Consider the following 25,975-nt stretch of genomic DNA (forward strand, 5'->3'; position numbering starts at 1 on the left):
TCACAGAAATGCATACCCCCACCATATGTTCCCTTTCATTTTGAAAAACTGTCTTGTTCTGCTTCATACCTTAGCTGCCAAGAATCTCTGCCTAATTTACATGTGTATTTAGCTACGTATTTCTCCTTGTCCGTTTTCATTTGAAAAACGACACTAACTACACACAATCCAAGTTGACCACTTTCTTTGATTAAATATTTGCAACACTTCAATTATTATCCTTTCAGGTTTTATCTTATCGAACGCAATAAACAATTCACGATCTATCTGTTCCCTTCTCTCCAACTAAACAAGCCCGTTCGTCAAACAAATGATGAAATTAACTAACAGCTTGTTAACAACGAGGCAAGAGATTATAAATTCGGAGGAAAGCCTACACACAATCTTTGGACCACAAACTGTTCTTAGCATATGCGACTAACTTCTGTCCATGTGTTGCAGGAGAATCTTATTCAGACTCTAATTATACAAAAGATTGAAAGGCTAATTAATGTATAGTATGTGTTTGTTTTTAAATTGAGGTGTTTAATGGAGATTTTACTTTGTAGATCAGTCTCTGAAACTGCTACGACGTCTACCAGAACAAGAAGGCGTGCATGAAGGTAATAACGTTGGCCTTCCATCCAGCTTTGCAATAATGTTTCAGGAAGCGACATAGTGCATGACAGCGACAGGATTAGGTAAGTAAAAGCGATTGCAAATTTTAAAAAATATATTAACAAAAAACCATAGAATAAAGTTATACACCACCAAATAGTACAGAGAATAAATAGAAATTCAATTAGTTCATGACAGCACAGTGAAATTAATCTTCATCAACTGCTGAAACGTTAGTTGTTATCATTTCTAATAATTTCTATTGGAGTATACAGTACATATTTCTTACTGGGAAAAAATATATTTAAGGATATTTTAAGAATATTAATTACAGTTATGAAATTTTATTTTAAAAAAATCATGATCCCCAGTTGGGATTAAAATTTTTTAGATTGAATTCTTTTGAAACTCATTTTTCATATTTTCATTACTCATCTTTCACACTTTAAATAGTCATCTTTAACATTTTCAATACCTAATTTTAAATTTTTAGTGGTCATCTTAAGTATTTTTTTAGTAATGGAAACATGAGAGATGAGCATCGACAATATCTAAAATAGCTATTAAAAAATTAAAATCAAGAACTGAAAATTCTAAAAATAAGTATTGAAAATGTGAAAGTTAAGTATTAAGAACATGGAAGAGGAGTACGAAAAAAATTAATTTTAATTGAGGATTATGATTTTTTTTTAAATTTTAAAATTTCAAAGTCCTTAAGTATAAATAAAAATCATAGAAAGTCTTTAAATGTAATTCTCTCTCTTCTTCGGTCCCAAAATATGTGTGCCGCCTGTGTGGGTGTCAATATATATATGTATATGTATATATATATATCCCAGATGAGCATCGAAGTGATTTCGGATAGTGAAAGGTGCATGTCAATTTGACGGAATGTACAGCACGCAACAGCTGTGCCTAAGTTTGGACCACGGACGACGTTATGACTTGCTATTTTTGATTCAAAATATAAGTATTTTTTAATTAATTTTAATTCAAAAATATAAATAATTTAGCATATGTAAAATAATTATAATTTTATCCCGTCTATTTATTCACTTAAATATTTATATAAATATATTTCTCATTCATTATAAAATAAATTGATAATTGAAAGTAGGAATAAAAAAAAGCAATACAAATTTTTATAAAAATAAAAACTTTACTGGTATATGAATTTAAAAAAAAAAACTATTTATATTTTAGATTAGAAAGAGCATAAGATAACAATTCCAAGTCTGATGGAGTGAGTATTCATGCTCCGAGGAGTTGCATTTATTAAACCGTCACAGCTGAATTCGTCGTTAGATTTTTCACTTATTGCAATGCCCTTTTCTTCCTTTTTGTGACCTTTTGGGTGCCGAATGCAGGCAAAACCCCTTAACTACTTTTCTAGCTGTTCGATATGGCAGCTTTTGTCTTCATACACACGAACTTACCTTTCTCCACAATGCACGTACAAAATTTGAAAGTTGATCACTCCTACAAGCTTAACTCCATCCTTTCATATTCAATTTTTACCTAAGCAGCGATTTACGCAAAGGCAACTACATAAATCAGAGACATAATATCAGCTAAACTACATCTTGATACAATTTCGTAAGCATTGAATAAATTAGCCAAGTAGGGCAATATGTTGTTCGTCAAATACACAAATAATAGACACTTTATAAAAGGAGGTTATCAAATGTAATAGATCCTACCAGTCAAATCAACAACAGCCTCCTCTACAAGCTCTTCCAGCATCTTCCCTTCTATTTCCCTGCCTAGAAGATCAATCTCCAATCCCTTGAGTTCAAACCATCCCTTCCCCGCAACCTCCTTCCTAACAACCATTTCTACCATCATGCCGTTGCTGTCCCCACCATCCCCCCAATCAAACTTCATCCCACTAGATGTCATTTCCTTCGTTTGGGACAAAATGAGGTCCATCAGTAGGGTAGATGCACCCTCTGGCTGCCTGCACATCCTTCTCATTAAGTACTTTTCTGACCCGTAACCACTAATTTCCATTAACACAGCACTAACATAGTCAAATATAAGCATCTGAGTTGATCTTTGCTGCCTTCGTTTGGCCTCCTGGAGAGGCTCCTGGCCGTTCAGATTCGCATATCTGTCCCTCAATGTTGGGTCCAATGGGCTCTCAGGGGAATACCATCTAGAGTAAAACGAGTCTGACAGCACTTGATCATCAAGGCCAGACACTGATAGTAGTTTCTGGACCAACACAAGACTGTCTTGTTCCTCTGCCACTGGATCGAGGGAAGTCATCAATGGTTTTAGTGGATCCGAACTTGCTACCTCTGCACAAGAACCATCCCATGACAGGATCCGGGCTACAGATTCTATAGGTGGTGATTTGTCAATTAAATTAGACTTCAAGTGTCCCTGTTCACCTACATAATGAACGGAAATCAGACCATATAAGAATAACATCAACCAATAACATCAAATAAGAACTTCTCAGTATAGCTAGAATGACAGTAAGAAGCTGGGGTATAAGCTTTACCCAATTGACCGGCCTTCATACAGTCAGAGGATTCTCGGGCTGCATTATCATCTTCAAATGGAGGTTCTAAAACTGAAATTGGACTTGGCTGGTCCTGGATTTGGTTTGACATGCCCAGAGCACCAGGCTTTGACACAGTCAATCCAGGCTGTGAAAATAAACACTGTCTAAGGAAATTGCAGTATATTGTTTGTGAATTTTCAGCACAGATTAAATGTTCCACTTATATTGTCCCAGGATAGACGCACTCAATTCGTTTTAGGATCTGCAATGTAATTATGTAATTCGAAGAGGTTGTGTTTTACCTACACAAAATCTAAGCTGAAAGGAATGAAGTTGGAGGGAGCATAAAATTGTTCCAAGATTGTAGAAGAATGCTTAGTAAATAATTAGTGGATTCCTAATTCTATTTTTCTGTGTTTTATTTCTTCTTTCCCCTTAATTTGCAGTTGAAAGGAGGATTGGAGAGAATTGGATTAGGAAGAAGGTGCCTGACTTAGAGGGAGTAAACGAGTGAGTAGTGACGTAAAGAAGTCATTAGTACTGGAAAGAAACCTTTGTATATGCAACTTAATAATTTAAATATGCAGAATAATGCTAGCCATTACCTCTAGAGAAATTAGGCCTTTTTGTCCCTTTGAGACTGAATGTGATGAAGATTTACTTGATGGATCACAAAGAGAATGAAGAGAACGGTCTCCAAAGCCACCACTGTTGAAGCTCCGAGACAAATCATCTCCACGGATCCCAGGGAAATTTGATGGAGATTTTGACGTTTCAACAACAGTGGATTGGGATTCATTTTTAGATTCAGACAGACTGGATCTTTCTTTACTTGACCTTTTGTTCCTCGAGAAGAACAAACTTGTAACTTTCCCTTTAAATGATGATTTCAAGCTCTTTGACTTTGACAATTTCTTGGAAATAGGCATATTGCCAACCTCTGAATTGTAAACTTCAACATTGAACGCAGTTTCATAGACATTAGAAGATACAGGGACAGACTTTGACCTGAAAAGATTTTTCGGAGAATCACCCACATGTTCTTCATCGAAATTATTTTTGCAGGAAACAGATTCCCTTGGTTCTTGGTCTTTGATAACAACCTCAGCCTGAGAAACTGCAGATTTCTTCATGTCAGAAAGAGCAAGCATCTCACCTAGGGTAGAACTTCTCCTTGCTTGATTCTGTTCCTGAGGATTCATATTTGATGCCATCATGGCCCATCTTTCAGAGAGTCGTTTCTTTGCCTCTCTGCACACTGATGATTCCAGAGAAATGGATGCACGGCCGAAGGATGATGAAGAATAAGGACTACCAGTACGATTGATGTAATCCCAAGAATGCCTTGGAGATGGAGACATAAATTCTGAATCACTATAATTCCCTGCTGCATACTCATTTTCTGATTGATTGAATGAGCTCTCATCACCAGTATAGCCATTGGAAAAGACTGATGAATACAAAGTTTCGTCTCTATGAAGACCCTGAGGATTTTCTTGCATTTGCTCTGTGCTCTCTTGTGCTGCCTTTCTTGACCCTAGTGCATCATTTCCAGGTTCCTGATAGAAGCTTCCAATTTGCAGATCTTGAGATGAGGATGAAGTTGGAGTAACCACGGCCTTACTCTCATGTATCTTCCCAAAGCTAGGCTTCAATACCACTATTCGAGTAGGTTGAGCTGGATACTCGTCAACCCTCTGACTGGCTAGAGAGTATCCATGATTCCTTTTGTCCCATACAGCTGCTTGCCCAACGTTAGCTGGTTTCTTGACTGGTTTATCATTCTTCACCTTACAAGGAGATTTGTCATTGTCCATCATCTTTGAAGGTTTAAGAATAGTTATCCGCTTTGTCTCAGGTGGTGGTGTAGACTGAAATTCACAAAGATTTTGAGAAGCCAGAAACTTAAGTAATAAATCTTTATTGGAACTTAAAACTTCCAAGGCACCTTCAACTTCCTTGGACTGGCACATCGTCTCATCTGAAGACAGATGGCTTGCTTCCATAATTTTTTGACTTTGATTTCGCCTTCCTCTCTCTGGTGTCTTTTCTCTAACATGGCTAGTGCTCCTAGGTTGATGCCATATTTCATGAATATCCTTGTAATCAACCTGCTTTGTGGTGTTATGAACCTCATGTACCATTTGCTTGTCCATAAAACTACCTTCCAGCTGCCAATGTCTGGATGGTTTTTCTGAATGACCACATGTATGTTGAGTAAAATCTTTTCTATGGCTCTTTTGCACAACTAGATTAGGATCTTCATGAGGAAAGGCCTCAAGCCCCATTAATCTGGCAACTACATTGGGTGGGCTGCGCTTAGAGTCAATGTCTTTTGACATTTCTTGGTCTATGAGCATCTTGATGGGCGTCCCATTTATATTGTTCTTTGAAAATGTTCTAGCTAAGTTGGAAAGGATCTGCAAAATCCACCATGAAAATGGAACAGAGATCAGTATAGCAATGCACATGATAAATCTAGGAATCAGAGACTATATGTAATTGTCAATATCATTTCAGTTGTGTTTTCTTTTAGGATCATATTATACGGACAAAAAGATTAATGCACCCTATTTACCAGTTTATCTTCAATCTGATCGCCAAGAGGAGGACTCAAGATCCCTGTAACATCAGATTGGCTCCTTGAAAGCGAGGCTGCAAGTCAACAAAGTACTAGTTAGTAAGATGTTGAATCCTATGGTAGCATAAAAGGAGACATAACAGAAAGGTAATCACCATCATGATGTGGCTTGTCTGCGAGTAGCCTGTTTCCAGTTACACCTGTAGTCAAATCAAAGAGGTTTGCCATTCTTCCCAGGCATCCCGGAAAAGGTTTCTCAATATTGTGAATCTGTTTGTTCTGCACCCTGTTCATTTCAACAGCTGCTGTGATTGAGCTCCAAGATTAGCCTGTATGCACCATACCTAAGAAGATGACAACTTTTTTTGGGCAGATAAAGATATAATATGAAAGAAAACAACATAGGTAAGCGAAAAATAAGATACAAATGCTTAAACAAGACATTGAACACAATCTACAACGCATCTTTCAGTTGGTTGGGAGGTACCCAGCAATGAACTGGCAAAAAGAGCTTCGCATTTCTAAGTCTGACTCTTTGGCCACAAACAAAAAAAAAATCTCCGAGTATAAATTGCGCAGTGTGAATAAATCTACAACCTCAGTGTCATGGCCTTAGATATCAACAAAACGTGGAAAGACAAACGAAGGAGGAAACACGGATAAAAGTTTTATGAAGCATAATAAACCATCTTGTTTAAAAAGAGTAGTCACAGATTACGCCGTTATTCACTTTAATAATTGCATCAAGTCATGCGTGAACGAAAAACCAAGGTATCAGGAGCACAAGTGTCCGTTCAGATTTGGAAAATTGAAAGAGAAATATAGAAGACAGTGATCATAGGCTCAAAACACATGTATTCAGTATTCACCATGAGTCGTACCAACTAAGTGAAACCACAACTGCTTGTAAAGCCGAAAATCCCAACACACAAAGCAAGACGACAGCTAACTTGAAAGCATTGTTAGAAGTGAAACGTCCTCCAAGTATTAAAATAAGCCCGTCCTCTCCCCAAAAAAATATATATTTTAGCATCGCGAACAGTAAAACTAAATCATGACTGTTTGAAGTAAATCGATGCACAAAAAGTAGCATCTTGGTTCAAACACGGCTTCGGAAAAAGCTGCGGGTACAGCAAGAGAAAAGGCGAATCTAGAAAGAGAAAGTAGAAGGAATGAGTTTTGGAGTGGCAGCGAAAAGCAAGAGCTTCGAGAATAGTGAGGTCGATGGCAGGCAAAAAGGCAACGGCCAAAGAGAAATTTCTGAAAATGCGGAGCTCACAGGCCATAAAAGTCGATAATAGTATGCAAAAACCTACCCGGCGATGAACGTTGGAAAGGGAAGAGAGACATTCCGGCGACAACGTAGCCGCAGGTTAACAGAAGCGACGCGGGATCTGACGCAGCGAGGGAATCGGCGAGTCCCAGGAACAGACTACAGAGTGATGGATTGGGGAGGGGTGCCGCTTGGCAATGCTTCTCTGTCCTCGCCTAGTCTTTGTGGGATCTGCTGAATTTATCAGTTCGGGATTGAGAGGGAGGGAGAGAGGGGGGGGGGGGGAGGGTACGAGAGAGGGAAAGAGAGAGAACCAAAATGTATGAGAGTTGGGCTTGCTCTCTTTTTCTTGCAGCGTTAAAAACAAGTAATGTAGATGGAATTTTAACCAAAAAAACAAACGTTTGTATAAAATAATTATTTACTTTTAAATTAATTTTATTTTTTTATATTTATTTTTATTAAATATTTTATAATAAATAAAAAATTATTATAAAATTTTTTAAAAAATAATAATTATATTTTAAAAAAGTAAAAATATTTTAAATTTTTTAACATTCAATCCTATAAAAAATACCACACATTTTTAACGGAATGAATAATATTAATAATAATAATAATAATAATAATAACAAACATCTTTTTATTATGTGAAGTTTTATTAAGATAAATAAAAAATTATTGAAATAGTAAAAATAAAAATTACACATATTTTACTATAAAACTATATGTCAATACAATCTGAGTTTGTGGAATGAATTATAAATTGTATTATTTGTAACTTCTAATTTTGTTTATAGATTATACATGTTAATTGATATTGATTATAATATCAATAAGTTAAGCAGGATAAAAAGTAAAAGATACGCATAATTAAAGAGAAATAATTTCTCTCGTATTTTATGCATAGTTTATTTTCTATAAAAAAAATTATAACGATAGTTGGATTTAATTTAATGATCATTTTAACATATATAATTATTTTTGTTGGTAAATAATATCCGAAACTTAAGTTGACAACAAATTTGGCGTCTCAAATTAGTAATGATGAGGAAAATGAAAAAGTTGTCTGTGTATGGTGCAGCACTTTACACTCTACTGTGAGTTTATGTTAGGATATGAGAAAGACGGATAAAAACAGAAGGCGGTCTAACCCAATTATTTGAGTATGATGAAAGTAGGATCCCAGCCTCGTCTTCTTCGTATAGCATGTTTGAAACATTTTTTATATGAGTTAAACAATCATTCTTTTATTTTATTTGTTAAAAAGCGTCCTAATTTTTAATCATACATTTATATTAATTAAAAGGATATAAATATTACAATAAAAATTATAGTCAAGAAAAACATGAAGTGAATGTTTTGTTATTTGTATAAAATTATTATGCTTTCTCCCGATTGACAATGCCATCAAAATTAAGGGATGAAAATAAAGTATTGCATCGCTAAAAATAACATCCTTTTTTATTTGCATAAAACACATGATGATTAATATCGTTTTTTTGTTGGCAAAAAAAAAATATCGCTCTTTGTTCTGTTAAAAGAGATGGGAGTATTTATTTATTTTTTATGCATATTATAAGACATGTTGTAGAAGAATTATTTGGTATTTAATATAAGGTATATATTTTTTGAAACTTAACCCTATTATAAATTTAGTTTTATGACTTGTTATACATTTGTATCCCTTTCTTTCCATTTTTAATAAGGATAAAATTTTAAAAAAATTATTTGAAGACATGATTAATGAGTCAATTATATTTTTTTTTATAAAATAAAGTAGTTGAAAGTACTTTCCAATAAGAATAAGAAGAGCATTTCCTTTATTAAAAAGCGTAAAGCCTTTTTTATTATGAACGACTCCATCACAAACTGTAATTCCATTAAAACTTATTGAATCGTCAATATCAAGTCAAACCCACCCTACTTTTGAAAGGCTCAAGTTAGCTTTAAATTTAAAGTTGCCATTATTTATAATATTCGCTCTTAATTGAAACCTTGTATCATTAATTATTTGTTGGATATTAGAAAAGGCAATATCTTTGTCATGATTGTCCTCTCTAGAATAAATTATTTTGCATCTCGCTTTTTATATGTTCCAGCAGATGCAGACATATGAATTCTATTTGATGAAAAAATACATTAGATTATAGGATTTTGAAAGCATTTTGGCTACCACCCTAATACTGTGACTGAACTATTTGGCATTCTAAAAGGTCTTCGGATCTATTAGAGTGCAAAACTCACAAAAATTAACATACACATTGATTTCATAGAAGCCGTTTTACTCATCCAGCAAAACTTCTCTGATAGTCATTATTTAATGAATAATATTAAGAAAATCAAGGAGTTTGTAGTGAAAGATTGGATGGTCATATTTGATCACATCCTTATATAAGCTAACAAATACGCGAATATACTTGCACACAAGCTCACCAAGACAATTATGGTTTTATTCTTTTTACTAATCCTCCTACAAGATGTAGAATCATTTTGAATTCTGACATGACTTAATTTTTATCTTTTACACAATTCTTATCGTGGTCTTGTATTCAAAAATGTAAAATTTTATAATACCATATTTTTATATTTACTTTTATTTAACAGTGAGCTTTATTTAAGAAATATAAAATAAATCATTTATTAGATGCATTTAAAAAAATATACTCCCTCCATCCCAAAATATAAAACACTTTTGGGAGAGATTCAGTATTTAAAAATATAAAATATTTTAAGAAGATTAAAATGTTATTAAATAGACTTATTCTAAGATTACCTTTTTTCTCTCTATATAATTAATTTTCATCGTTTTTTTAATATATTGAAGAATGAATATTTTTAAAAGTTTATATTTTTATTTTAAAAAAATAAAATTATTAAATATATTTAATAAAATATATTGATATACAAAATTTTATTTAAATTTTTTTATAATTTAATATGGATGGAGTATTAATTGTATTTTAAAATATTAAAAAATATTTTACATTTGATAGCTTTCCAAGACACAGTACTTTGGTGCCAACTCTACCATGTGAGACCTACTTATTTAATGGAGTTTGAAATAATAGAAAAGGCAAGTTTCTTAATGATTTTATACACGCCAGTACTTATTACTCCAAGCTCCGCCTTGCTTGATTATTGCACTGCTTCACCGGTTATCATTCATGAGTGTAATCTGAAACAAAATCTCATCCCCAACATTACCACTTAAAAAAAAAAAAATCATTTCCAACATTTTCTTTGCATGTATCATTTTTGTGTAAAAGAGTGTGCAGTGATAAATTCCCGTTGACAAGGCAGTTTCAGGGCAGGATGGGGAGAAATTCTCATGGAACCCAGAAAAAAAATATATATATATATATATATATTTTTAAAAAAAGATCTTGGCTGGTTTCATATTATATGAAAACAGCAGATCACCCTGGGCAATAATACTATATAGACTACATACAAACTGGTCATCCATTTTAATTCAATTTAATTTAATTGGAAGGCTCGGAGCCTGACTTGCTTTAAAGAGGCCATTTATTATTTATTAGCTTCAAGCCTGGTCTTCACGTTCCATCTTACGCCGAAGCTTCCCTCTCGCTCCTGCCGTTGGATTCAAGAATCCATTTCACCCACGCGGTTTTGACGGTGAAGATTATTCAATATAATATAACGCTCTCAACATTTAACTGTCTACTTGTTCGTTTCAAGTTGCCTGGTACAAGGACATGAATGCAAATGTAAAATAATCTCACACCAACTCTTTAATTGCATCGAGACAATTTAATGTATCATATGCTTGGAAGAAATTCTTATAACTTACACTCGTTACAAAAGCTCATCTAAATTCGATTCTTGCATAAGTGCATTACATACATTAAAACAACACCTATATCATAAAGTCAAACCATATGGTATTTTTTGTTAGGAGAATCGCATTTAATAATCTCTCAAAATAAAGTTTCATAAATAACATTAAATGATTTTAAAAATTACTTTACAAGATCAAAAGATCCTAATGAAATTAATTTATACTGTAAAAAAAAATTAAATTACCCCTAATATATTATCTTTTTAAAAAAATTATGATGCTGGCTGCCAACGACCAATTAAATCACAAGGTGGTCAAGAGACGATAGCATCTTTTCACCAAAAACAAAAAAAAAAAACAAAACCTTAATTGCAATAGAAGTTTTTAAACTTGTATAACTTCATTGCAAAAAAATCCCTTAAACTTATAAACTTATTTCAAATTTTATTAAATTTTTTAATATACTCCCTCTGATTTTATTCATAAGCGAGAGAGAATAATTTTTTTGATTTTATTTATGAGTCATATTATTAAATTTTTATTATAAATTTTTTCTTTCACCCTCTATTAAATATTGAAAAAAATATATTATTAAAAGTATATATATTTAATAAGAATAAAATTAAAAATCTACCAAATTTTAAGATAAAGTTAATAAATTTTAAAATTTTTATTGATATTAATAAAATATATTTAAAAAAATTTATAAATAAGATCGGAGAAGTAAAAATGTCAGGTCTGCGCAATTTTTCCTAGAATTTTCCTGGCAACGGACCTTTTCTTCTCTTTTCTTGGGCTTTCTATTCGACGCCATTGACATTTCACGTCACGACACAACGGACATTTTTTAAACCATCGTTTTATTTGACTTTAGAACCCGCAAAAATGAAAATAAAATAAAATGAACCTTGAACTTGTGTACACAGGCGGTGCGGAAAATCAGATAATTACGCCCCGTGCGGTTTTATTATATATTTATATTCACATTCGCAACTACTTTTTTTTTTTAAAAAAAAGATACTGTTATGGTTGTTGAGATTTGTGGGAATCTGACTTTTGTCCACTGCAATCAATTTTGATGGTCTAGTTAGATAAACCACATTGAGTAACTGATCCAGAGAGTGGGTATTGAAAGGATGAATAAGATCTGGTTAAAAAAAAAAAGAGAGGATATATTAATAAAAGTATGACAAGTAAATAAAATGGATGGGGCAGACCTACCAACTTTAAAGAACAAGATATATCTAACGCCAAATATTAAACGTGTGGGGTTTCTCTGTATTTATTATTGCTTTTAATTCTCAAACCTCTTTATTCCAAAAGTAGACCCTTCTGGTTACTGGCTTACTGCCTTACATTCCAAGTTTTATTCACCACGCCACCCATTATTTCCATTGAATGTGCTATTAAATATTAGCATAAGCAGCCAGCAACTTTGTGAGCAGTAGTAATTAACTCCTGCACAATAATTTAACCTTATTTACTACACCGTCCATAATTGCACACAGAGTCGAGTATACTAAGTAGCAAGTGCATGTAAATGATTTTAATTTTAAATTCACGTCACGCTTCAACCTAGCTAGCTACCTCCATTTGGTGGGTACGTGATTTAAATGTCGGGGATTAGCTTTTTACCATATCTACGCATTGACACGTTCTCGAGTGAAATGCTACTCCGCTCAAGGGTCAGGCCATGGGATTATTGGAAAAATATAATCAAAGAAAATACCCGAACGTCAATTAATTTGTCATAATACTCCCTCCGTCTTAAATTATAAAATATTTTTATACAAACTTTTATATATTAATGAACCTCATTAAATATACTTAACAACTTTATCTTTTTAAAATAAAAATATAAATTTTTAAAAATATTTATTATTTAATATATTAAAAAAAAGAACATAAATTAATTATAAAGAGAAAAAAATAATATTAAAATTGTCACATTTAATAAAATATTAATCAACCTAAAATATTTTATATTTTAAAAAAAAAAATTTTAAAAATATTTTGTAATTTGAAACTATCATAGACGAGAATGAACGCGGTTACCTGATAATTAATGCGACAGGGGTCTCCCCCCATTTATTACTTTGACCAGAAAACATGGAAATTATAAAAGAACAACAGTGAAAAGATATACTCCGTCTCATTCTTAATTATGAGATTGAGTTTGAAAGTTTTTTCATCTTTAATATAAAACTAAGTTAGATTAATTAATTTTTTTAATTTTGCTTCTTATTTACTTATTGTCGTTTGAATTTATAAAATATAATTTACTATGGTTATTAATTATAAATAATAGTAAAATTGAAAAGTTACCTACTAAATATATGTGTGTGTATGAGTACTTACTAAGGATACAATCATACAATTGAGTTAGAGTTTTTTTTTTTTTTTTAAGATAACTCTAAAGATGGAGTAACCATTAATTGGTTAATTTTGTATTAAATTAAAGAAAGAAGAAAAGACATGAAAAAGGAACGAAAATTTTGCATGGAGAAAATCTAGCTTGACTTTGTAATGGCGGTTGGTACGATCTTAGCCTTATGGAGGTTATGTAGGCAAGCCAAGACAAAAGGAAGCTGTATTATAAGGTATTAATGATTAATTAATTGAATTAAGTAGTGCATAGTGGGCCCATGCGTATCGGTTTCTTTTGTTGCATGTCAAGAAGTGACACAGAAGGTGCACATGCAATTGAAAACGACACCTTGATAGACGAAAAAACGAATTGTCGCAACTAATGCGTGGTTAGTGACGAGTATGATTATATTACAATAAAACAACAACCTTTTTATAACTAAAAGTCCAAAAAAAAAAAAATCCCACTTTTGCGTGTTGCTTCAAGCAACAAGAGATACGTGCAGTACAATTAAAATCTAATCTCTCCAACTTTGCTTATCATTAACAGTGACTTGGATTAACAACCATCGCTTCCTTATTTCTGTTGTCTCATCGTCTCCACCGTCACATCACTTCTTCCTTGTGTGGTTTTTCTTCTTTGCTGGATTCGCTGGCATCTTTTTTTCTTTTTTCTTTTTTGATAAAAAAAATAGCTGAAATGAACAAAGAAAATTACACTGCCCAATAGGGTAACAGGCCCAGTGTCTTTTTGGCATGTACAATGAGATGAAGTTGAAAATCTGGCCCAATGAGATAGTCGGGCCCATTCTGCATTAAAGATGTCATTTCTCATAACTTAGATAAATAAAAGAGGCCCGATAAGGCCCAATAGGATCATGGTCTTTTGCCTCATGAAAAATGGCCTTTTTCACAAAAAATTCAATCCAATTTTGATTTTGAGTGCATCATTCAAAAAATTATGGGAGAAAAACAATCTCTTATCCACATATATTAACTTCACTCGTTAGTTAGTGGCTTAAATTACAGCTCATGATACGAGAATTTTATTGATGGGTGATTTATAAATATTTTGATAAATGTTTTTTGAACCCTCGGCTTTGGCTCATCCAATTCATCTAAAAATTTTATTACTAAAAAAAAAAAAAATCGCTCCCTACGGCAAGCAAGTTTGGATTTCGAGTGGGGAACTTCCCAAGTGTCAATGGATGAGTTGGAACTTGAAGAACGTTATCTCCGAAAAGTGGATATGATGCACAGGTGGCGGCATCCTAGTGGAGCAATCGATTGCTTGCACTGGCTTCATCATATCAGATAATTGTCCGAGCGAACCAGGAAATCCAGTTGAGTTGAATCCAAGCCTCACAGATCTCTGATCTTGATCACTCTCACACGCACTGATTTTGTCGCCACCATAGTGTGAGACTGAGAACAAGCGATGGCCACCTCCAACATGGCATCCGCCGCTTCTGTGTTTGTGTTCGCACCATCGGTCACATCCAATTCAGCTTCCAGGACTTCCACGTTCATGTTCCCACCCAACAACTCCTCGAGGTTCGTCGTCAGGGCCGCCGACGAGGCTGCGGCGGCTCCTCCCGCCACCGCCGCCCCACCGTCCGAAGGCGAAACACCAAAACCCAAGCCTCCTCCTATTGGCCCCAAGAGAGGAACCAAGGTCACCTGCTTTCCCTCACCTTTTTACTTCTTTCCCTTGTTGTTGACTATAATGCTTTGGAGGTTTCATAGCTTTATCGCGTGCTTGTGCCAAAAGTTACAACATTGACATATGTTGTTCAAGAGTAGATAGGACTAGTGGATATAATGTGGAGAAATCGGAGAAGAAATCGAAAAAACTAGATGTGATTAAGGTTTATTTTCTGCAAAGTGATGGAATGTTTAAAACACTTGACAGGTTAAGATTATGAGGAAGGAATCTTACTGGTATAAAGGCACTGGTTCTGTTGTTGCTGTTGATCAGGTTTGTTTCCTCTCGGTGACTCGATCTCAATTCACAGTGGCGTGCATATATTAATTACTTGTGATTGTAACGATGTTTGTGTGTGGTTTGGGTTAAGCAGGACCCGAAGACTCGGTACCCGGTGGTGGTTCGATTCAACAAGGTTAACTATGCCAACGTATCAACCAACAACTACGCCTTGGATGAAATTGAGGAAGTGAATTGAGTGTTGTCTCTTCCCCTCCGTGTTCATTTTGTAATTTTGACTCTTGTTCTCCCCTTCCTTTTATGGATTAAGGGATTTGATTTCTACTCCTACTCTCTCTCTCTCTCTCTCTCTCTCTCTACCCCTTTGATCTTTCAATATTCTACATTCCATGTGCTTTTGTTCATCATCTGTTTCCGATCCTTCTTGTTTATTCTTGTTAATGCTGTCATCAAACTCAGGCAATTTTTGGTAGTAATTCACCAAGGAAATTTTAATGTACGTACTACACGCGTATGTTTCTCCTGTTCTTGTTTAAAATTAAAATTTCACGCATAAATCTGTTTTTCTTATAACCCTTCACAGTTATAACTGAATCCCATTCAGGGATATCAGAAACACGATTTCAAGCTCCAATCAATGTATGGAATTAAGTTAGAATCCAATGGGTCTGACTTTAAAATTGTTATTGGAATCGGCCTGTGTCTGTATGTATATGACGGTAAACTATAATAGAAAGTTATTTCTGAAATTTATCGAGACAAGAAGTTACAGGAGCTATCCTAGACTCCTAGCACCAATATATCTGTATATTCGCGCGCGCGCGCGCACAATGAAATCTTCAACTATTCACAATTTATTATTAATGCATTTTAATCTGTTTTAGTTCATATAAGACACGAAAAATGTGTCTTGGTTTTGACTTTGTAGCAGCAGTCTTCAACGAAACGCAGCTAAAATAAATCACAGGCCTATCTCCGAGGTCCAGCGGAGGGAATTTTATTGTTTCGAAGGGCTAAAACCTGAAACGTGCATTCACAATCAGATATTAATGACTATGTAAAAGACAACAACACTGGGAGGGAACACATCCCAATACCACCACCAATGTATTTTCCAGTTTTAATGCACGACTGAGAATTTAAGGATCGAAAATCAACTTTTAATCATGCTCTATTCAAAAGCTCATATAAATAGCAATTAGCAAGCCAGGAGACTGTTCATTTGAATGGGAAATCACAGTACACATACAAGCTTTTTAAGCTAGGATACAATAGTTTTCTACACCATTTAAAGCACAAAAGGAATCAAAATCGCACACTGCGTATAATTAGACATCAACGTGAAGCACGCTAATTCGCAGATTAACATATATCTCTTTCTCTCTGTTTTTTCTTCCTTAGCAACATATTTAATCAAATTTACCCTGCCTTCAACCCAGAGTTTGTACTGGATTTAGTGCATGTTTGGATTAGCTATCAACCTTAGTTAGAATAAGCCCAACTGAGGTTAAAACAAAAAAAGCCCATTTTATTTTGTTTGGATTAAGAAAAAATCTCAACCTCAATTAGCAAAAAATGAGCGTTTTTTCGGAAGCCCACTCTCCTGGCTTTTGCATCAGCGTTCACGTTGCAAACCGTTGCATTCATTAAATTATGTTTTAAAATTTGCATGCTTTCTCTCTCCTCTTAGCTTTCAACCTGCCAGGCACGAGGTATCTGGTTTTTTTTTTATGTTGCTTTCTTCCTCCTGTGACCTCCTGTGCAACACCTCCATATTTGCTTCGCTTCACCTCCTGAGCTCCAGACATCCAGCACCAGGTCGCGTTCAGATCTGCTTCTCTTCTACCTTAGTTGAAGCTCCAACATCTCCATGTTGAAGCACCGAGGTCTGAGATGAAAGTGTAGTTTCTTGAGCAATGGTTTCTCCACGTTACAGTTGCGTCTCGATCTCCACCAGATCTGAGATTTTCATCGCTGGATCTACTCCTCATCGACTGTCCTTGGCAAGTAAGGTTCTTCCTTTCATCTCATTCGTTGCTGAAGGTTGCTGCTATGTTGAGTTTTTTTCTTCCTCTTCATCGTCTGATTTTGCTCTGCCTACATCGTCTCATTCCTTGCTGTGCCGTCCTCACTCTGGTTCTTTTTTCTTTTTTTAATGAACTGTGAGTAGCTTTCGTTTGTTGCTTTGGTTTATAAAGTCTGAACTATTTGCTCTACTTTCATTTTTTAATGGGGTTTGAAATAAATGGGTGTTTATGTAGATAACTATACTATTCTGTTGCTGAGTTTTTCCAAAAGAATTTGAAGTTAAATGGTGATAGTTGTTTGTACATTTCGGTAAAATAAAAGAATGCATGTCCTCGTGTTACTTGTCTTTTGTGGGCAAGAGGAGTGACCAAGACAAACAAAAGAAAAGACAGAATTTTGTAAGGCAACCATGTCAGATTATTTAATCATATTGCAACTATCTTAATCAGATTTGGTTCAATAAAATACTACAATGTCGTAATACGTTCTCAAATTGCATGCTGTGCATATATCAGACCAATGGAAAATCTTGACATGCATTAAATATTATATATAATGTCTGACATGCATTTCACACAAGTGCCCCAGATTTTTGGTGTTAGCGATTTTTATAGCTTCTTCTCCGCTCCTCTGATAACAATACCAATTCCTTACATATGTTGTTAAATATTTGGCTGCTTTCGATATCGTAGGGAACGAGGAGTATTCAAGGCATAGTCCTAGACTTAAAGGAAAGATCTACTAAAGATCATAAGGATGAAGTAATTTTTGGGAAACACCTTCAATGGGGTTTGAGTTTTGCAAATGCTCGGGCATTCCTTAAGCAGTTGAACAAGAAATATTTTCAACAAGTTGAGATAGATGGAGAGGCTGTAGTGCTTCAAACCAAGTCCTTCGAAACAATGGTGAACTTGGTGCTGCTTCAGATCAATAATGTGAGATTGGAAGGGAAGTTTAAATCTTTCCCCCTAGAATTGAAGTGGTTACAATGGAAAGGATGACCTTTAAAGTTCAACTTTACTTCATATCAATTGAATATTAATTTATTTTAGGTTTTTGTAATTGAATATTTAAAATATTTTACTTATTAATTATGATTTGAAGTTTAATATTTTTTACTTATTAGTTAGTCAAAAAATATAAACATCCTATTTTATCAACTGGCTTTTGAATCAAATCATCCAAACGAATTTCAGTTTATCTAACTGACTTTTGAAAAAAAAAGTATCCAAACATAAATCACGTTACATTAATTGACTTTTTTTTTAACCTCAGTTTGCTAACCTCAGTTGAATCCTAACCTCAGTTGTAAATTTTTTAATCCAACACACCCTTAAATGTCTTACCTGTCCTATCTTACACGTTTCAATCCTCCGCATGGCACGAGGCCCGAGCGTATATATATTTTTTGACCTTTCCTGTGTTTTCCTTGCATATCAAGGAATTTGAACTGTGAACAAGTTTTTAGGCTTGTGGACAGTAGTCACTTATATGGGCTTTTCTGGGTCAGGGTTTATGTATGGGTTGAGATTTTAATAAATTGATCTGGGCCGATTCCTCATGCCTCAACAGACTGATCACTGGTCCACCTTTAACCATTCATTCAGTTAAGAAAGGGTCAACAGAAGAAGAAGAAAAAACGGACCCGCCAAAATAGATGAAGAGAGGAATAATAAACTGCATGATGAAAGCCAGAGGCGAAAAGAGGACTAGTCCTCTGTTTTGCCCCCAGCGGGCCCCTATTTCCTGAGTTTTCTACAGTCAATTAAGGCTATATTAAGTAATAAGGGTGTGATATAGTTAGAGGACGAGAATTCAAACATTTCTGATATAACAAAAAAAGAAAAAAAAACCCTTTGGCTTTGGTTTTGAAAAATATTAATTAAGTAGATTGTATAGAATTGTCTGATGTTTATAAAGTGGTCATATTATTATTGAACAACCATGCACCTGTCGTGTTTTATTTGGAAAATTACTTTAAATGACATTGACACAGAGAATTGTTTGTATATACACCTAGCCTATTTATGGGTCTTTCATTGACAGGCAGTGATTGATCGGAGAAGTTGGCTCGCAATAAGAACATATCCATCCACGTAAATTTTCTGTCGCAATGACTAAACCTGAGGATAAAACATGAGGATGATCAACCATACATGGTTTGAATTTTGAACCGAAAGTGAGATGGCCGCTTTCAAACGAGCTGGAGACGCGCAAAACCCGCATGCCTGTTATTGGCCCTATTTTATTTTGTCTATTCACTTGGAAGTTTCACTCCATTGTCCGATGTTGACCCAGAGAAACGTGTTGCTATATATAAGTAATCATTGAGATTCCACTGAACTAGGCTTTAGTTGTAGATAAAATGTAAATGATATTTCTGATATCATCATCATGCATTAGCTTTTGCAGAACACTACAAGTTCATCTTCATTATTGGCTCCAGTAACAGATTTGTTTCTAATGAATGGCTTTTCTTCCCTTTTCTGCCTCTGACTATTCCTATATACATATATATTCAACCTCAAATCAAGTTCACATGATCTAGAATCAATGGATTTATACGATAGCTAGCAAGAGGGAGTGTTGTTGTGAGCCAAAGCATCTATCACAGTCATAGCTGTCTGGTTTTGGATTGAGTTTGCAGTTAACCTGGAAATCTCAGCTCAGTGTATGGTCCACATTTTAGTACAACTTGTTTGGACATCCCACCTCTTGCGTGATAGTTATAGCATTATTGTCCTGTAGTTAAACCATGACCAAACACACCACAATGGCCGCGCAACTGTGTCAGCCTGCAGAGAGAATCGCTGCTCTTGTCTACCCAACATGTTGTTTGTATATTGTCTTGATACATCATTTTGCGTGTTAAATTATGTTCAACTTCAAATGCTGAGACAAAAGATAAAAAATAAACCTTAGCGTATAGACACATTTGTTGTGTAAGTATACTTGAAAGCCTCGATAATCAACATGCATGAACAATATGATCTAGAACATGTACGCAAGGGAGGACCAGCCAAGCCGATTTAGCATTAGTAGGAAGTACAAAACAATTACTTAGATTTAAAGCTACATATTGATTAGATAATGATGATACATAAGGACAAGTTGCTAGTGGTTCATCAAATCAAAAGTGTTGTGTTTTTAGCTATAAATAATGCAGTATATGATGGAAACGAACTTACTGAAGAGAGTCAATGCTTGCAATTCTGACAATAGCATGTTTTTATGGATTCTGGTAGGTCCACTCGCACAAGCCCACATATGACACCAGCATGTGAAGAAAACACGTCGGATTTGCACATGCAGTAGCAGCTAGTATATATAAATTCGAGCAATATATATAAGCAGAAAAATAAAAGCCATTCCATGTGTTAAATTAACTTGAATGCATTAAATGCTGTGAGTTCTGAAGAAGGGAAACTGAGATGAATGTCCCGAGTCTGACTTGCTGCCCGAGAGGTTGTGATGGTGAAGAATTGATCATTTTCAGATGGGCCATTCATTATATTTCTTTCTTATAAATTATGAATTGGTCAGCATGGGAACTCATATGGCCTGTTTCTCGCTTCTCACGAGTCACGACACCGATTCTTCCAACTCACACTTGTCACTCCTTGGAATACAGTTAAGCATATATTTCATACGTGTGTTTCTGTTTTCAGCTGAACTTTAGCAGAAGGATAATTTTACTGTCGCAGAATATTCATGAGTTCAACAGCTGTGGTAGCTTCTTTGACATGATTCCCCCTTTTTTTTTGGCTATTTATAAGATTCAGGCCTTCAACTTCACTTAAAGAAAACATCTATCGATAATAATTATTTTCATGCTGTAAGTTTTTTTTCTTTAAAAAATTACCTTGAAGAGTCATTTTTCAAATAATACTAATGAAATGGGAGGGGGGAAAAAGGGTAAAATGACGTCCATGTTTTACAAGAAGAAGTGTAATTTTTTTTTCCAGATAAAAAATTTATTTCATACTAAAATCTTCTATCTCTCTGAAGGGGGGAAAAAGGACAGCTGTTAAGGATATTTTGAAGATTGTGAAGAAGCCGAACAATGCAATACAAGACATACAATTATATTTAGTTTTGCCAAAACAATTAATGAAAACGACGCGTTTCTGGAGACAGCATTTTACACTAGTCGCCAAACTTAGCGGCTATGAATTCATGAAGAACTTGTTAGTTAGCTTATACTCATAATTCTAGTTAACAAACTACAACAAAAAGGTCCAAAATTTTTATTCTCAATATATTGTTATTTAGTTGTTCGGGGTCTCTATTAACAAATGGTAAGAAGGGAACGCGTCTGGTGCTCATCAAGGGAAAATTAATCTGGGCGTTTCATTTTTTTTTTTTACAATAATCCCAGCATGGTATATACTGTATGCCCTTATTCACCAGTATGGTATATACTGTACACCCTTGTTCCTTTTTCCCTCCATTTTATATATTTTAACATTCTTCTGTTAGATTATATTTACCAAAGCAGTAAACCATATTCATCTTCTGTGTAGTGTGTGTGTGTGAAACTGCTATGTTCTGTAGTTGGGTCAAGTCCTATATATCAAATCTAAATGCAGACGTGTTAGAATAATCGGCTTCTGGGGGTGGGTGACCGGGTGTGATGAACTTGAGCTTCAATATTTTTTCTTTCCAATGGACCCTACCCATCTCAATTTGTGAGCAGATCAATCCCCACATTAATTATTTGGCCCACTCGGGACTGCGATCAGTTCTTTGAAATACATGTGTAAAGAAAAAGACCATGCAAATCATGACTCCAAATCATGTGTGAAACGCAACGCAAAGCACAACTCGTTTCCCCATTAACACTCGCTGAAAGTCTTCAATACTGACCATGTGTCGAGAAAAGTCAACTGTTTTGAAAATTCTTCACTCGGAATTGGGACCTTGGTTAATATTGGTGAGTTATTATCATTGGGTTCTTGAGGAATGTAAGATAAGGACTAGACAGCGTAATAGGAAATTTCATCGTCTTCCCTGAACTTTTCGGGTTTGTTCATATTCTTTGTCATATAGTATGTATTTTTCTTTTCCGGGCTGAAGGGAATATAAACGTATTGACATGACTGATGACTTGAAAGCCTGAATACAGAAAGAGGGGAGACAGAAGTTGGAAGTAAAGTTGAAACTCGAAAGCGTATCATATAAAACTCAAAAGTATTGGTACATATATATAAGCTGTATTTATCATCATTGAAAGGGGAAGGAAAAAAAGTAAAACAAGAAGCCTCATCATCCTGTAGTTAAAAGATGCCCAAACAAAAACCTGGGCCTTTGGAGAGGGCTCTGCTATCCGCCTTTATCTGAGTATTCTTTTTTTTTTTTTTTCTCTTTCCTTTTTCTTTTATGAGATGCTATTATTTGTTTTTACTTTTTACAGTAAAAAATTCCTGACTAACGAGACACTGTGAGGTAGAAATTCGGTTGACGTTTTGGTAACTTAGAACTGGGAAATGCATCGTCTATGTCGGGCAGTTGTACGCTGCTTCACTTGCTTTATCTCTTGTTTCCAGACATCGCCAATATCTTGAGCAATTTTCACTGCATCAGATGAAGCTCCAGATAGCCCTCTCCTTGTAAATCCAACTGCGTAAAGCCCGGCATTTCCTTTCCACCCATGAGGAAATGGTCTCTTTGGGTATCCATTCTTGGAGAAAAATTCACCTTCCTGTTCATAACATAACCAAGTCCAGTTCAGTTCACTGCTCCGTGTTATAATAAATAGAAGCTTCTAAAAAAAAAAAATTGCTTCTTTTCTGCCTTTTATGGAAAACAGAGGACTTGGAACATTTTCTCACCTGCAGCCAAGAAGGGACGTTGCTGCGATATCCTGTGGCAAGCACCACGGCATCAATGTCAAGCTTTTCCCCGTTGACGAGTTCAACCTCGTTATTGTTGAACCTCTTGATTCCTGGTACAACATTAATGTCTCCGGATCTTATTTTCTCCAGAGTGCCGATGTCCAAAACAGGGGTTTTACCCTGCGTGTTCTTTAGCTCTAATGGACCCATGGATGGCCTTCTAAGCCCGTATTTCTCCACGTTACCCAGCACCAACCATGCCAGGATCACCAGGATCTTGTCCACTAGCCAAAGAGGTAGCCATTGCATCATGAAAACAGCCAATTCGAATGTTGATTTCCCAAAGATTTGTCTGGGCAGCACGTGAACCTGTACACCAAAAACAGAGGAAACTCCGTTGTTATTTTTTCATCCCAGTGAAACGAATATTTTTTTTATTACTACATCTCAGAGAAAACCGAGAACCAATCCAAATTGATACTCACCGAGCTACGAGCAACCATTGAAGGAGAAGCACTGTGGTTGCAGAGGTCGAGTGAGAGCTCCATGCCGGAATTGCCACAGCCAACAACGAGCACTTTCTTTCCCCTGAAACTCTCCCCTGACTTGTATTCACAGGCGTGAACGATTTCGCCTTTGAATTCGCCCAACCCTTCAATGTCAGGCGTGAAACGCTCGGCATTCTCCCCCGTGGCCACCACTAGCCACCGGCAAATATACTCCATCTCGCCAGCGGAGGAAACAGTCTTGACCCGCCACAAGCCGCTGGTCTCGTCGTACCTAGCGGTCTGGACGCACTCATTGAAACGAGGGTTGATATCGAAATGCCTGGCATAGGATTCGAGGTAGTCGATGAACTGCCCCTTGGTGGGGTATTCAGGGTAGTGTTCAGGAAATGGAAGTTTAGGGAGCTGACAGAATTGCTTGGGAAGGTGAAGCTTTAATCTGTCGTAGGTCCGGCGTTGCCAGAGCGAGGCGATGCAATCAGCTTTTTCGAGAACCATGAAGGGGACGCCTTGTTCCCTGAGGCAAGCGGCCGTGGCGAGACCAGAAGGTCCGGCTCCGACGATGACAGGACCGTTGACCCAAATGCATCGTCGAGAGGACGTGTCTTGGGGATCGAGGAGGCGAAACAAGTTATCCATTCTGGTAATTTGAGCAAATGAGGAATTGAGAAGGACTTTGTAGTGTGCTTGAAAGAGAGAGTGAGCTTGGGATTTGTTGGATGATATGAAGAAAAATGTTGGGATTTTGGATACTGTACGAAGAAGGAGGAGAGGTTCGGAGGCCTTAAATAGGAAAGCTTGAGCATTGCAAAAATTATTTAAATTGTGAGTTTGAATATGAATTATGTTTGTGAGTTCATATAATCTCATCTTATTTTTTCACTACATATATTTAAAATTTTAGTGGGACATGTTCTCCTTGGTTATTATTTTATTAGACCCTACCACTTTGAGCTTCTCCATAAATTACTCAACCATGACCATTTAACTTTTTTTTTTTTTGGGTGTTCATAAACAATAAACAAAAATGTGGGAATATATTCTCGTTGAAAACTTGGGGTTGGATTTTCTTTGCAGAGGAGAGGAGTGGAGAAATTAGAAAAAATCTGGACTATTAAATTAAGTTTACAAATTTAAATCTAATAATTTTTAAAAGTATAGATTCAATTTAAAAGATCTAGATTTGTAGTGGGGAGACAATGAAGATAAATGATAAATGAAAGAAACCCACCCCTAAAGTTTGTGGTTCCTTTCTTGCTACAAACAACTGAACAAGACTCTCACTGTTGACTTTTTACTAGTTTTTTTACAATAAAATATATACAAGATAATATAGTTTTTAACTCCTAAATTTTTTCTCAATTATTGATTTAGTTTTTAGATTTTGACTTATTATAATTTAATTTTTATAGTTTTTGAGTGAATAAAGTGTAAAAATTGAGTCTTGTTAACTAAAAAAATTATAAGATTTGAGTTATTTTGAGTTAATAAATTATAGAGCTAGAGGCGTGCCAAGTTTAAGGTTTATGGAGGCAATTGTTCCCACTATGTTAGAAAAAATTAGATATAATGATAAAAAATATGTCAATTGCCCCATCTTCTAAAAGAAAATTTCTTTTAGAATAGAAGGTATAATAGAAGGAATGATATTTTAAAAAACAAATTTATTTAATTTTAAATATTTTAAAAAATAATAAATATTTTTTTTGAGTAAAAATTTTGCCTTTACTATTAAATTTTTCTAGGTCCGTGACTAATAGGGACTAGGTTTTTTTTTTTAAAGCTATAGGACCTAAGAAGTCAATAATTATTGAAAATTTTAAAGATTAAAAATTACATTTTCGTAATATATATTTACATCACATAAGACACACACTGATCAGTTTTTGGAAAAAAAAAAATCATATCAATATAGCATGATACTCATGAAGCTCAAGGCTTTCTTTTTATCTTTTTATCCTGTGATATTTTTTTTTTTTTCAGTTAGGTTGGTGCCACATGAGAGACTCGCAGGGGTTCGGGATTATTTCATGGAGCTGGCCCCATAAAATGTGTGTGTGGATTATTGATTTAAATGAAGTTTATGTGTTTCAGTCATGAGATTTGCACTGGAGGGGTTAAGATTGATGGGATGAGACTCTCTTGACGTGTGTACTGAGCGATGAGTAGCGAGCAACGTCAAAGAATAATAATTGTATTATGAGGAATCAGCAGCGAAGGTGACATGTAATCCTCCAGTAATTGTTCTGGGACCAAAAATTGAGCGGAAAGGGTGGTGCTCACGTGGCGGCCTAGTGCTGACTAGGATAAGCCCACCAGAGCCCACGTGGAGGGGACGAGCCCTCCGAGTGCCCTCGCCCTTCGGGGATGGCGACCTTTTTGGTGCCCACTCGCGACTTTCATATCATTTGCCCATTGACACGTGTCGGTCCCCATTTAATCCTAGCTTCACCTGTTCTCTAACCTCCCAGCCAAACACACAAAAAAATCTCGACCTCATCCCTTTTTGTTCTTAATTTTTCTCATCCAAGAA

The 25,975-nt window shown here is 35.2% G+C and overlaps 3 protein-coding genes across 6 annotated transcripts; 1 reads left to right on the forward strand and 2 right to left on the reverse strand.

Annotated features, from left to right (window-relative positions):
* Window positions 1-1,778: 1,778 nt before the first annotated feature.
* LOC129306152 (uncharacterized) lies at window positions 1,779-7,258 on the reverse strand. Of its 4 annotated transcripts, XM_054946547.1 has the most exons (7): window positions 7,004-7,258; window positions 5,843-6,016; window positions 5,685-5,761; window positions 3,712-5,526; window positions 3,104-3,251; window positions 2,298-2,990; window positions 1,779-2,141 (listed from the first exon to the last, which is right to left on the reverse strand). In XM_054946547.1, the coding sequence occupies exons 2-7, from the start codon at window positions 5,979-5,981 to the stop codon at window positions 2,128-2,130; spliced, it is 2,886 nt and encodes a 961-aa protein (XP_054802522.1). In that variant the 5' UTR covers window positions 5,982-6,016; window positions 7,004-7,258; the 3' UTR covers window positions 1,779-2,127. The 4 variants fall into 4 exon arrangements, with proteins under 4 accessions (XP_054802522.1, XP_054802523.1, XP_054802521.1 ...); XM_054946548.1 differs by having other exon boundaries at window positions 2,059-2,990; window positions 3,104-3,197; XM_054946546.1 differs by having other exon boundaries at window positions 2,059-2,990; window positions 5,843-6,031.
* Window positions 7,259-14,457: 7,199 nt separating this feature from the next.
* On the forward strand, window positions 14,458-15,478 carry LOC129306637 (photosystem I reaction center subunit IV, chloroplastic-like). Its single transcript, XM_054947321.1, has 3 exons — window positions 14,458-14,804; window positions 15,042-15,107; window positions 15,208-15,478. Exons 1-3 carry the CDS (start codon window positions 14,568-14,570, stop codon window positions 15,310-15,312), a joined length of 408 nt encoding a protein of 135 aa, XP_054803296.1. The 5' UTR covers window positions 14,458-14,567; the 3' UTR covers window positions 15,313-15,478.
* Window positions 15,479-22,252: 6,774 nt separating this feature from the next.
* Window positions 22,253-24,172, reverse strand: LOC129307215 (probable indole-3-pyruvate monooxygenase YUCCA8). Its single transcript, XM_054948108.1, has 3 exons — window positions 23,422-24,172; window positions 22,934-23,305; window positions 22,253-22,803 (listed from the first exon to the last, which is right to left on the reverse strand). Exons 1-3 carry the CDS (start codon window positions 24,079-24,081, stop codon window positions 22,576-22,578), a joined length of 1,260 nt encoding a protein of 419 aa, XP_054804083.1. The 5' UTR covers window positions 24,082-24,172; the 3' UTR covers window positions 22,253-22,575.
* Between the last annotated feature and the right edge of the window lie 1,803 nt (window positions 24,173-25,975).

Source organism: Prosopis cineraria, unplaced genomic scaffold (genome assembly GCF_029017545.1).
Source record: "Prosopis cineraria cultivar Desert tree isolate PC_DT_omini unplaced genomic scaffold, ASM2901754v1 PC3, whole genome shotgun sequence".
NCBI classification, from domain to species: domain Eukaryota; kingdom Viridiplantae; phylum Streptophyta; class Magnoliopsida; order Fabales; family Fabaceae; genus Prosopis; species Prosopis cineraria.